General features: G+C 48.6%; 1 protein-coding gene across 1 annotated transcript in view; it reads left to right on the top strand.

Moving 5' to 3' along the window:
* CAPN8 (calpain 8) overlaps positions 1 to 11,453 on the top strand; it is a 56,102-nt gene extending 44,649 nt beyond the window's left edge. The window contains exons 14-20 of the mRNA XM_058669215.1: positions 715 to 772; positions 2,531 to 2,595; positions 8,060 to 8,128; positions 8,535 to 8,613; positions 9,138 to 9,254; positions 10,036 to 10,094; positions 10,936 to 11,453. Of these exons, the coding sequence (XP_058525198.1) occupies positions 715 to 772; positions 2,531 to 2,595; positions 8,060 to 8,128; positions 8,535 to 8,613; positions 9,138 to 9,254; positions 10,036 to 10,094; positions 10,936 to 10,959 (471 nt within the window). The 3' untranslated portion in view covers positions 10,960 to 11,453. The remainder of the gene's footprint in view (positions 1 to 714; positions 773 to 2,530; positions 2,596 to 8,059; positions 8,129 to 8,534; positions 8,614 to 9,137; positions 9,255 to 10,035; positions 10,095 to 10,935) is intronic.
* The last annotated feature ends 1,725 nt before the right edge of the window (positions 11,454 to 13,178 follow it).

Genomic DNA, 13,178 nt, shown 5'->3' with positions numbered 1-13,178 from the left:
AGGGACAGTGAACATGGGTTTGAGACTGCTGTCCTCGCTGACGCTTCTGGATCAGCTCTGCTGTTTGTAAATTGGCATTGTCCGTGTGGGGCTGTGCCTGGAGCACAAGGTGGCTAAACCTCCCTACATCCACATCTCTTAGAGATAGTCCCCAGGCTGGGTGCAAGACAGCTCAGGTAGCCTGGGCATGGGTTGGGAGGCAGCGCAGGTCACTGCCCCAAGAGGTGTCCCAAGCAGCCCCAGAACCAGTGATCCTGCTGTCTTTTGGAGGATGGATGGCAGGAAGCTGTTGAAGGGGAATGTGCATGCCTCTGCCCCTCCTCCTCCTCCTCACTCCCATGGCAGGAAGGCTCAGGGTGACTTCCTGTGGGGACAGCCTCTTGATACTGCCCCATACATGGATGTCAAATACAGGGAAGTGTAGGCTGGTGTTTTTGCTACCTGAACCTTGCTTGCTTAGTTGCCAAGTGGTCCTGGTTTATTCAGAATGTCAGGAGCATCAGAAATGTGAAAGCTTATGCCTGATGAGAACCTTCTACTCTTGTCTCCTGCTGTGTCAGTGGGGTCGGTCTCTTTTGGTGGTGATGGTGGTGGTGGGCCTGTAGGGTCCTGGCCAGCACAGAGGATGGGTGCTGGGAGCTATGACCTAATTGGATGTCTTTCAGCACCTTGGTCAGAGTCCACTGTGACTCCCATTTGGGCTTCTCTTTCCAGAATTCTGAGGTCACTGCCAATGTGCTCAAAGCACTGCTGAACCGGGCGTTTTCCAAACGTGAGTTCCTCCTTGGGAGGCCCTTCAGGATGTGGCGGGGGCAAGCAGGTGTTGGGCCAGTGTCATAGGCTTTGACCTTTGGTACCAGGGAGGGGTACACTAGGCTGTTTTGAATTTTATTTTGGGAAGTGAGAGTGAGAGTGAGAGTGAGAGAGAGAGAGAGAGAGAGAGAGAGAGAGAGAGAGAGAGAGAGATAATCCTTCTGTTGGTTTATTCCCTAAATGCCTGCAGCAGTCATGATTGGGCCAGGCTGAAGGCAGGAGCTTGAAATTCCATTCAGGCATCCCACATGGATGGCAGGGATTCAAGTATTTGAACCATCACCTGATGCCTCCCAAAGTGCAAATTAGTAGGGAACTGAAACAGAACTGGAGCTGGGACTTGAATCCAGGCATCCCCAGTGGTATCTTAGTCACAGCACCAAATGCCTGTTCTCTCTAGGGGTTCTAATTGTGTCCAGCAATATAAGCAATGCAGCCTCTGGGGCTGGAGAGGACAGGGTGCCAGGCTGGGACTGGCAATTACCCAGACCCTGCAGGATGGAGGCTCTGTGGTACAGAACGCAATCATGTGCTGAGTCCCAGGAGCAAAGAGCAAGGGTGGGGGCATTGACTTGAGTGGTAGTTTTTTTTTGCAAAATGAATGACATAGACCCTGTGGAACCCCTGGTAGCTGAAGATTCTGTGGCGGAAGGACCGTGGCAGGGCTGAGACTGCCCAATGCAGACTTGAGCAAGTCTTGGGTGTCAGAGGGCCAGGCTGCCCCAGGAGGCTAGGTTTGCTCCTCTCTTGCCAATTCAGGCCGGTAGAAGCCACATAGTGCTGACTTCCCTTCAGGCATGGAATGGGCCGTTTGAGTGATGGGCTCTTGTTCACCCACCAGAGCAGGACCAATGAGCAAAAGCAGCAAGCAGAGACTCAGCCACAAAGCCAGTGGGATGCCTCCTGGAGACAGCCCTGGGCTGAGCAGCTCCCTGGGGCTCGGAGTCCAGGCCTTGGATTGGGCAGACTGCCCCTCTTGTGCTTGGCTACAGGAGAGGGCTGCAGGGGCTTGTGGCCCCTGACCTTGACTTCTAGGTATAAGGGAGGTAAACATGGAAGCCAAGGATAGCTGGAACTCCTAGGAGATGCCTGCAGTTTAGCAAGGAAGGGTAACAGCTGATGTGAAATAGTATGTGTTGTGGTTAGTAGCACAAGCCGCAGAGCCAGGCAGCCTGTGTTGAAATCCCAGCTGTGTCCCTACTCATTGTGTGACTTGGAGCAAATGGTATTAGTTCCCTAGGCCTCAGTCTCCTGGTCTATGAAATGAGGATAATGAGAGAGTCTACCCCATGGGGTCTTTCTGAGGAGTGGGGTACTTAGACCAATTAGCTGCTTTGTTAAGAACTCACCATATACCAAGTACTTTAAGCTATCTCAAAGTCCAGTCAACTCTTGGGGCATGGACTGCCTATCGTCATCATTTCCTCCCCCATTTGATGGGGGAGGAAACCCAGGCTGAGAGACATTCACTTGTTCAAGTTTGTGCTTGTGAATAACCGAGGTTTGGACAACTGCACCCTCTCCCAGGCCCCAAGGAGGCCCAGGAGGTCTGTCCAGGTCTATCCTGGTCTGTCCACCTTAAAGTCCTTTCTTTTTTGTGGAGACCACTTTGCGTTGCATGCTCCGGTTGGTGTCTGTGGGGTTTCCTATCGTGAGAGGTTATTTTCCCCATCTTCAAATGATCTGACTATCATTTTCCACCTATTTATTTATGTAGGAACAGACATAAAATTCTATGGATTCAACATCAACACTTGCCGGGAAATGATCAGCTTGCTGGATGTATCCTTCAAATGTCAGAGTATTTTGTTTTTTTTGTCCTGTTTTGCAAGACCCCCCAACCTTTTCCAGTAAGAAGTAAGGGAAGGGTAGACAAGGGAAACCATGGAGAGTGAAGCAACATTTATGGAGCCAAGGTCAGGAACTGTGCTGGCAACTTGAAAGAGAAATGTGTCACATTGTCCATGATCCTCAACAGGTGTGAGGTGACCTTAGTTTTACAGGTGGAGAAACTGAGGCATGCAGAGTGTGAGCCAAGGTTTGGAGACAGCAGAGAGATGGCATTTGTACCCTACCCTGTTAGTCACAGTGCCCCTCTTGCTGTGCTCAGTGGTGATGGGGTCCCTCCTCATGCTGCCTGGCCTTGGCCTTCAGGATCTGCACATGGTCTTTGGACAGCCTCTGCTGATAGTTCAGATTTACCACCCCACATAGAACCTGTTTGCTCTCTCTGATCTAATTTAGCCTTCTAGGCATGCTGAAGAATGATGTCTTGGGTGACTATAACAGAATATCATACACTGCGTAGTTTCTATGTGATAGAAATTTGTTGCTCACTCTCCAAGGTCAAAGTGCCTGTATATGTGGTCCGTGAGAGCCTCCTCCCTGCTGCTTCATAGACAGGTGTGGTTTTACCAGGATCTCACCTGGCGGAAGGGTTAAGGGAGCTCCCTGGGGCCCCTCTTAATAGCTGCACTAATTTCATTTATGGGGCTCTTCCATGTGGCCTCTGGGGGTCTCTACATCCTAACACCCTCACATTAGATTAGGTTTCATCATGTGAATTTTCAGGAGACACCAACACTCAGGAGGAATGGAGAGGTCAGGACCTCCTAAACTCAGGGAATGTGCCAGGTGTCAAGGTGCAGAGAAAACTCCAGCATCATCATCTCCTTAAAGTGATGCCCAGGGCAGCTATAGGCTACTGCCCATCTCGGTGCTGATGGTGTGAGTGAGCTCTTGAAGAACAGGAGCCTTGGTTGGTTCTCCTCAGTAATTAGGGCCTCGTCCTTGAGCTTTGCAGGATTCTGCCCCACCCGCTGGGGGTGGGGCAGAGGGATGGGGCTCCTTTGTGCAGTGGTCATATACAGTGGGTGTCATGGAGTATGGGTGTTGGCCTGTGCTTGGGTTATCTGTCTAGAAAAATGGTGCCATCCTGTGGTCCCAGAGATCCAGCTGGCTGTTTTCTCACAATGCAGCAACCTTTAGCACTTGTGTTTCCCTGTGCCTTTGTGGTTAACAACTGAACATGTAGATTGCAGAGAGCTCCTCAGTGTGGATTCACTTTGCTGTACAGATTTATTTGATTTGTGACTAGTTCTCATCACACCTGGATGGTTGATTTCCATTTAGACACAGGAGTCTCCTTGCAATCTTCCATGTGGTTCCCAGTGGTTCCCTCTGAGAAGACTGTGACTGCCCATCTTCCCTGCCCATGAAGACTGAAAACCCTCAGCTTTATTGAGATGTAATTCACGTCCTATCTAGCAGGCCCACTGGGTGTCCAGTCCAGTGGTTTTCTGTAGGTTCACAGAGGTGGGAAACCACAGCCAAATAATTTAGAACATTTTTATCACTCCCATAAGACTGTTCATACTAACATTAGCACTTACTCCATTTCCCATCAATTCCCCAATCCTTACCAATCACCCATCAATTTTATGCCTCTATGCATTTGTGGACTGTTGTGGACACATCATACAAATGGAATTCTGTACCATGCAGTTTTTGGTGACCAGCTCCTTTTACTCAGCATGACACTTCAAGTATGATAGCATTTGTTGGTGCTCCCTGACTCAGAGAGGGTGTGTGTGTTTTTGTTTTTTTTTGTTGTTGTTGTTTATAATTTTATTTTTAATGATGTTTACATAGTTGAATAGGGTGGTAAAGATCGAGGATAAGGGGACAGTGAGTGAGACCATTGTTCTCAAAATTTCCTTTTCTTCTTCCTGTATCTGGGGGAAGGGAGAGATGAGGGAAGAAGCTATACCCAGACTTCCAACCACATCAGCACCTGGGGATGGGGAATGGATACCCAATGTCATCCCGGGGCATGCTCCAAGGATTCTGCACAGGTGCTTTTTTAAAAAAATATTTATTTATTTTTATTGGAAAGTCAGATATACAGAGAGGAGAAGAGACAGAGAGGAAGATTTTCTGTCCGATAATTCACTCCCCAAGTGGTCACAATGGTCGGTGCTGCACTAATCCGAAGCCAGGAGCTCCTTTTGAGTCTCCCACATGGTGCAGGGTTCCAAGGCTTTGGACTGTCCTCTACTGCTTGCCAGGCCACAAGCAGGGAGCTGGAAGGGAAGCGAGGCTGCCAGGATTAGAACCGGCACCCATATGGGATTCCGGAGCGTTCAAGGCAAGGATTTTAGCCACAAGGCTACTGTTCCAGCTGCTCCCCCCACCCCATTTTTAAAGATTTATTTATTTTTATTGGAAAGTCAGATATACAAAGAGGAGGACAGAGAGGAGATGCTTTTGATTGTTCTGAAATGCTGTTGATTTCATTCAGGATTGAGGAAATCCTTCCAATGTCCATTGGCTGACATAGTCCACCTTAATCTCCATTCACCCTGATATTTGCTGTCAACACTTGGCTGGGGTAGTTGTTCTGCCCTCCATCCTCTGCTATGTACCAGATGTCCTCTGCAGGCTCCAATGGACTGCCAAATCCTCCATGTGCATCTGAGTATGCCATTCACTGTTCTGTCTAAGCCACTGATGAGTCTCAATTCTGACACACGCACTCCACGTCAGATCACAGATCCTGAAATTCTCCTCATGGTTGGAGTTCTGAGTCCAGTGGTTCAGTTGGAGTGGAGGATCCCCAAACAAACCTTTTGAAGTGATCCCAGACCTGATTTGCCAGTATGGGGTCCGGCTCTGTTTATCACATACATCAACCTATGCTCACATTGGTAATTGCAGTAGCTGGATCATTTCTGTATCTAGCTCCATCTCTTACATAAACCAATGGATACTGTGGCTCAGCCCAACCCTGCCCCCCCACACACTCAGCCTTCACATTCCCTAGCGGGAGCTGCAACCTAGATGGAGTGACTCCTAATACCCCCATCAGGTCTACTCCCATCCCTGGCTCCTGTGCTTGCCTGTATGTGCAGTCTGCTGGTCCAATCTGTCTCACATCCCATTCAGCTCTTTTATGCATTAATGGGCATTGAAGTCTAGCTCAACTCAATTCACCCCACTATCCAGCTCATACTCATGCTGGTGGGTGCCACCGCCTGTCTAGCTAGGCCTGCCTCCAGCCCTGGTTCTTAAATTCACCAGTGGGAGTTGTAACCCATTAGAGAGGTGCCCATAGTTTCTCTACTGGGCAAAATCTCAATCTCAGATCTTGCACTCTCCAGGTGATTCTGCAGTCTAGCTTCAGGATTTTCCTCCAGTCCCAGCATTTGCCAGCTGATGCTGTGGCAAGGCCCAACCAACATGCTCTTACTCTGGCCTGTGCATGCACAGTGGGTACAATCGGTTAGCCCAGGCTGGCTCTCCCCTTAACTCAGTTCACAAATAGGCCAACAGGTGTTGTAGTCTTTGTTGGCCTGGTCTGCCCTGATGCTAGTTCTCATGCTTGCTAGTAGGGTCAGTGACCCAGCAGGGAGCACCCCTCCTGCAGTCCTCCTAATGGGGTTGCATTTCCCCCCTCTGGGTTTCACGTGTGCTGGTGGGTGCTGCAGCCTAGTCTTGCATGACCCACCTCACCAGGGCATTTGCCATCGGGTGCTGCATCCTGGCCCAGCCTGGTTTGACCCCAGTTCCAGCTAATGCTGATGGGTGCTGCAGCCTAGCCAAGCCCAGTCAGCTCCCAGTACTGGGCCTAATGTGAACTGGCTGGTATTACGGCTTGACCCAGCCTGTCCTGCACCCCGTCCTTGTTCCCAGATCTGTGAGTGGGTGTAATGAACTTGTCCAGCCTGCCCCCCCCAACCCAGACCTGACCCACATGTATGCCAGCAGGTGCAAGTTTTAAATACTTTTGTCCAAGAGTGTGCTGGGGAGGCCTTTGTTCAATTGGTCTTGTCTCTGCAGGCAGTGGGATCTAGAATCAAGAATGGGGAACCAACATCTGGCTGTACCACTTGTTATGTGTCTAAGTGTGGGGAAATTGTGGCGTGCTCTGAACCCTCTGCTCCTTCTCTTGGAAAATGGGTGACCATGTCTAGTGAGGATGGAAGGTGCCTGGATCCGGAGATGAGCTCTCCATGCATGTTGCTCTTCTGAGATTGGTTGGATGAGTGACTAGGCAGAGTATAGGTGCTGTAGTCCATTCGGCTCTCAGTGTGGGTCCCACATGCAGGAGCACAAGCATTCCAGAAGGATGAGATTATAGGGAGGACACAGCATTTTTGTTTGCAGTTTGAAGGATGAGGGAGAGAGACTGTTCCTGTCACTGTTGTAGCACATTGGTGTGAACCCATGAATTGTGACTGGGCAGAAAAGGGTTTCAAAGAAGCTCTACTTCATGATGGTAGGGATGGTTACAAACCACATCCCTGTGGCCTAGCAGGTTGCTCACCAGGTATTCATGGAGTGAATGCAAGTTGAGCACAGGACTTTCCATATCACCTACCATCCTGTGTGGTGGTTTGTGTGCAGACAGCACAGCTGAGAATCCAAATCCCATCCATGACGATTCTTGATGACTTTTCTGAGAACATGTTGACAGTCTGACAAACTAATTATCTGCATGATCAACCACAGAAATTAAATCTGGAAGTGAATGTGTGCATGCGAGAAGCAACCTCACATGCCCACGTAAAGGATGGATTCAGGATGCAGTGAGAGTGACAGTTTATTAACCATCTTGCAAGATCGGGCGTCTAGTGAGACAGACGCCCGATTTACTGCAAGCTACTTACTTCCTAGCATGTAAGTCCCTCCTCAGGTGGCTCCCCAGTGCTTGGACTGGTAGTTGGACTTTGACCTGGTTGAGTACTTGGATGTTACAGTCTTCTTGGTATTTACTGCAGCTTTTGGCCACGCTTAAGAGCTTGCCAAGTACATATAACCTGGCTGTTATGCTAGCCAGGTACTTGCAACTTTCCACACATCTGCAAACTGTTGTGCTAGCTAGCAGTCTACTTACAGCTAAGCATCTTATTTTGAAAATGAACTGGGTGCCTACTTCTCATACAAGTCACATAATTCTTTTGGTAAGTCAGGGTGTTAAATGCTAAGCAGTGGTATTGTGAGCAGGTCTTCAGGCTCACAACTTGCCCTTTATCCCTAGCTCTGGGCCTGGCTTCAAGGGAGAGACTTGGCTAGAGCTGGATTTTTCATGTTTATTTTTCATTCCCATAGTTGCCCCTACTGCTCTGCCTGTTGCAAACCTGGAGGGTTGACTAAGGCCTTAGGACACTCTTGCAAGATCACAAGAGAAAGATTCATACAGCATGTAGAATTGAGACTTTATCATGTTTTCCTTTAACATGCCTAGAGCAAAGGAACAGGTACCTTGGGACCAGAGGAATTGAAGATGGTTTGGCTGAAGATTCAGAAGTATCTGGTAAATTCTCTTTCATGGGCATCTCTTGGGTTCTGGCCCCTCTCCTTGGTTCTAACTCTTCTTGACAATTCATTGTGTATCTAGGTTGGACTTTCAACTGATCAAATCCTTAGTTATGGTCAAAACCACCAAGACTTGAATTTGTTCAGGTTTTTGTTCATTGTTCAGGAAGCACCAAGAAGGCATCCAGAGAGCCTTATGCCAACCCCCACCATTCAGAGGGCAAAGGGGCCAGCATTGGCTCTCAGCCCAAGCTCTCATCTTTGTTTTGAAACTTTCCTGGGATGAATCAATGGTTTTGCTTCTTAGAAGCGTCACTGACTTTCCAAGGAAACAGTGGAGTGGAGGGAGATGACTGGGAGGGGCTGTGCATGGCTTTTAATGCTATCTGGAGTTTCTGCTATAGGAGATCTATCTGGAAGTGGGTTGTAACCACTTGGGGACCATCGATGCCCATGAGATGAGGACAGCTCTCAAGAAGGCAGGTGAGAACTCGTGCTGGTATGCTCATGGCAAATAGTTATTCTATTCATTGTCGTGGTTACATATGATCATCGCTGGCAATTAGTTAGCTTATATTGGACATCAGTGTTTCAACTAAACTTTTTGAGTATCTTCCTTATCCTCCAAAGGGGGAATGCTGCTGGATTCTATATAGCATAGCAAGGGGAATTTTTACAGGAGCTCTGTTTGTTCCTGGGGTGATGACAGCGATCATAGATGGTGGGGATTTGAAGGAGCTAGTTAGGGGCAAGACAGACAGGTCCTGATCTTCTCTACTGTCATTGGCCATGGCTGCTATGACCACCGTGTTGGGCCAAGGAAGGGTCTGTTCCTGATAAGGGGTCTCGCGGAGGAGGTGGTCTGATGCCAGCATGCTTGTGGGATTCCCTCTAGGAAGCAGAGTCATGTGCACAAAACTGCAAAGGGGGCCAGCAGTGTCAGCCCCTTTGAGTTTTTGCCGAAGTCATGGTTGAGTTCTTCACTCTACTGTGACTCTCTCCCCCAGGTTTCACCCTCAACAACCAAGTGCAGCAAACCATTGCCTTGCGGTATGCCTGCAGCAAGCTCGGCATCGACTTTGATAGCTTTGTGGCCTGTATGATCCGTCTGGAGACCCTCTTCAGTGAGCCACCTCTTTCCTTGACTTTATCCCACTTCCCCTTAGATGTAAGGAGTAGCAAGGGGGCAGGGCCAGAGCAGTTGCTGTCTTTAGGGGCCAGGGTTTCTATGAACCTATGGATGGGGCTAGGTACGCTGGAGAGTGGAACTGGCCACACCCAAAGGCACAGGGTGCATTTCCTTGGGGACTTAAGAGGTTGTCACTCAGGGTATTGTGCACCTGCTCTATACAGACCCTTGGTCAAGATGAGTGAGTCCTTAGATGGTCTAGTGACTGGTGACATTTGTGTCTTGATGAAGATCATGCTGAGAGTCATTGCCAGCTGCCATTGAGGGGAAGGGGACTTTCCCTGCTCTCTTCAGCCTTGGCAGCCTGCTGTGTTATCATTGCTCAGACAGCTTATGAAGGGAGGACTGGAGGTGGTAAATTCTAAAAGGATCTGGTAACTGAAGACAAAACTGGGAGACTGGATTCTTCATGATCATGACCATTCCACCCCTGCACCAAAGATCATAGCATGTTGCTGACATAAAGCCACTGAGGGCAGAGATGACAAAGAGTCCATCTCTGCTGATGGCTGGGTTTGTCCATCTGGGCAGAGGAGCATTTGCTGGCCAAAGGTGCGCCCTGGGCACTGGATCTAGATCTGGTTTTCAAGGCCCCTGGGGCAAGGAGGGAGCTGCAGGGGACGGGGGGGATGCCGGTGGGGAGTGGGATGAGGCGAGAGTAGTTTTGCTGTCCAATGACAACCCTAGCTAATTGCCTTCCTGTTCTGCCATTTCAGAACTGTTCAGGCTCCTGGACAAGGACCAGAGTGGCACTGTGCAGCTCTCTCTGCCTGAGGTAGTGGCCCGAGGCCTGATGAAACACTTGCTGGTGGTACTGTGAAGTTTTCAAATGGCATCGGCGTTGTGTGGTGTTTATGCCCCGAGCTGTCTTATTTCCAGTGCATGTCATGCATGTTCTGTGGCAATTGTCATGCAGACTCTTCAGTTTAGTATTATTGTTATAAAGATAAAGCTACAGGCATACTTCAAAGGTGCAAGCCCTGTCCTGTGGTCTAGAGAAGGCCTCTCTCCAGAAGAGTGACACCAGACAGTCATGGGCAACTGAGAATGGAGTATGTGCGTGCACCCAAATGGGAATGCATATGAATGCTCAGAGTGCATATGTTACTGTACATGTAAAGACATACACAAGGGCTATTTCACAATGTTCATGGAAAAGTGAAATTAAGAGCTATGTATATTTGCTGTAGAAAATTTTGGAAACTGAATTTTTTTATCAAATGTATTTTCCACAAACCTTTTGAAGATCCTTAGTATGCATAGATTTCACCCTTTTTTGACACCAGAATGAACTCTCACTTTCATTTCCACAAATGTTTTAAAGTACCCCATGTGTATTTTATATATAAATATATATATGAATATATGTATGAGTATATCCATGTGGATGTGGATATACACCTGTACCAAAAGTTGGGGACCCTTTTGGGTCCAGAACTTTTTTTGAGTCACATTTTTGTAGCACCCTGGCTTACAGGTTGGTGGCTTGGCTAAGAGCTTTGTGCAGTTAAGTGAGACACTTTCAGGGGAACAGGGGAGGAGGAGTCTGTGGTCCCAGTGGGAGCAGCCCTGTTCCTTGGGAGGCTGTGAGCTCACCCCTGTCTCTTGTTTTGCAGTGGCTTTGCTGTGTGCTGGTCTGACCCCTGGTCCAGGACATCAACTGTACTCTGCTTGCTGGTGTGCCTCTTCCCTCCCCTTTACCATTTTGTGGCATTGGTGGTTCCCTGTCTGTAGTGTCTGTGGTTGTCTCCTGAGATGTGCGCCTATCCCACCCCTGCAGGTTGATGGCCCCGAGGCTCCTGCCAACACTAAGCTGTGAGCTGTGGGAAGCTAACCCCAGGCTTAGGCAGGGAAAGCTATCAACGTTGTGTGCTAGGCATTGGTGTGCCTGTGTGGGTTAAGCTCCAGCTTGTGACATCAACACCCCATGCTAGAGCACTGGCTTAAGTCCTGGCTGCTCTGTTTCCAATCCAGTTTCCTGCTAATGTGCCTGGGAAGGGAAACCAGTGGAATGTGGCCCAGGCACTCAGACCCCTGCTGTCCATGTGGGAGATGAGTTCCTGGCTCCTAGTTTCAGTCTAGCCCAGCCCCAGCTCTTGGGGACATCTGGGGAGTGAACCAATGGATGGAAGGCCTCTTTCTACCTTTTTTCTTATCCTTCTCCCTCTCTCTTGCTCTGCCTTTCAAATAAATAGGTAAAGAAGAATTAAAAATAAAATTGTATTCATTGGGATATTGACTTTCCTAGTGACTTACAATCTGGGTTTTTTTTTTTTATGAAAGAAGATATTCTTGGGAAATGGCCTTGCCACAGACTACTGATAGATCAACAGTGTGGGTAGGGGCCAGCATTGTGGCCTAATGGATTAAGCCATGCCTGTAGTGCCAACATCTCATATAGGTGCCAGTCTGAGTCCTAGTTGCTTCAGTTTAGATACCTGCATCTGCTTACACATCTGGAAAGACAACAAATGATGGCCCAAGGGGTTGGGTCCCTGCACCCAGGTGGGAATCTGGAAGAAGCTCCTGGTTCCTAGCTTTGGGCTGACCCAACCTTAGCTAGAGTGATCATTTGGGGAGTGAGCCAGCAGTTGGAAGATCTTTCTCCTTTCATTGTCCTACCCCATGTAATTCTATCTTTCAAATAAATAAAAAAGGAAAAAAGGAGACTGGGGGCTCAGGCACAGCCCTGCCATGGATTGGTGCAGAGCAGGGGTGTGGTGATAGAGGGCTTTTTTTTCTTCTCACCATGTGTACGTTAGCAGGGTGGGGTGATGAGGTGGGGAGAGAGGTGACTCTTATTTGACAAACAGCTGGAAGGAAACACAGATTGGGATTTGTGTGTGTGTGTGTGTGTGTGTGTGTGGTGGGGGTCAGAGGCCACAGCATGGCATTTCATGGGGGTGGAGGTGGGCAGAGTATGTTCTTCTGGAAGCCTGACCAAAAAGGACAAGGAGGAAATACACACTGCCTAGGAAATACCCCTGCCTAGGATGAAGTACCCACTTCCAGAATCAGGGCCGGGTAAATGTCCTTTCAGGGGAGGGGCGGGACTGTGGCCAAACACTGCGTAGATGTAACTCTGCAGAGAGGTGAGGTGAGTGCTCTGGAGTCTCACCCTTACAGGGGAGCTGGGGTCTGTCTGATGAAGGTACCTAAAGGAAAGGGGTCACTGGTCAGTGGCATGAGGGGTGTGTGGGAAGGATCTGTATATGTAATGGCAGCCCTCACAGACCACCTGGAGGGAGTATCCCACTTGCTCCTGTGGGCCCAGCTGGTGTAATTCTCAGGTTCCTCCAAGAGCTTCAAGCTCCCACCCCACATTCCTTCTGTAAAACCCAATATCTCCACCCTGTCAGTGTCCCGCAGTTGTTCCTTGGCTTGAGATGTGGCTTTGCCATGGTAAAACCGTTTTAAGTTGAAAATGCATTCACAGCAAAATGTTAGATATCATATGTATGCTCTAATATAATATAATATGATGTCAAATCAAGGGATATCGTATGTGAATCTTACTGTGTTAATCAATGTTACTTCATACTTACTTGTACCTAATGTAACAAGAACATGTGACCTAAATCATTAATTAACCATCCACAAGAGGTGGATTGTTTATAACCATCTGTGATTGTCAATGTCCACATATTGGTGCGGCCCATAAACAACGAAGGCCTAATCCTCACTGTACCTAATTTAGGGCCGCAGGATACAGGAATTAGCCTACAATGAAAAGTTATTCTCCTACATGGCTGGGAGACACTCCAGTGGAAGCGTGATGGACTTGGGAAAATTCACGATGGACACACATTATAATTCTAGAGAGGAGAACAGAGGGGAGGGGAGGGGATTTGGGAAGAGG

The sequence above is a fragment of the Ochotona princeps genome, chromosome 10, assembly GCF_030435755.1.
Source record: "Ochotona princeps isolate mOchPri1 chromosome 10, mOchPri1.hap1, whole genome shotgun sequence".
In the NCBI taxonomy this organism is placed as follows: Eukaryota; Metazoa; Chordata; class Mammalia; order Lagomorpha; family Ochotonidae; genus Ochotona; species Ochotona princeps.
This window is presented reverse-complemented; position numbering and strand designations above follow the sequence as displayed.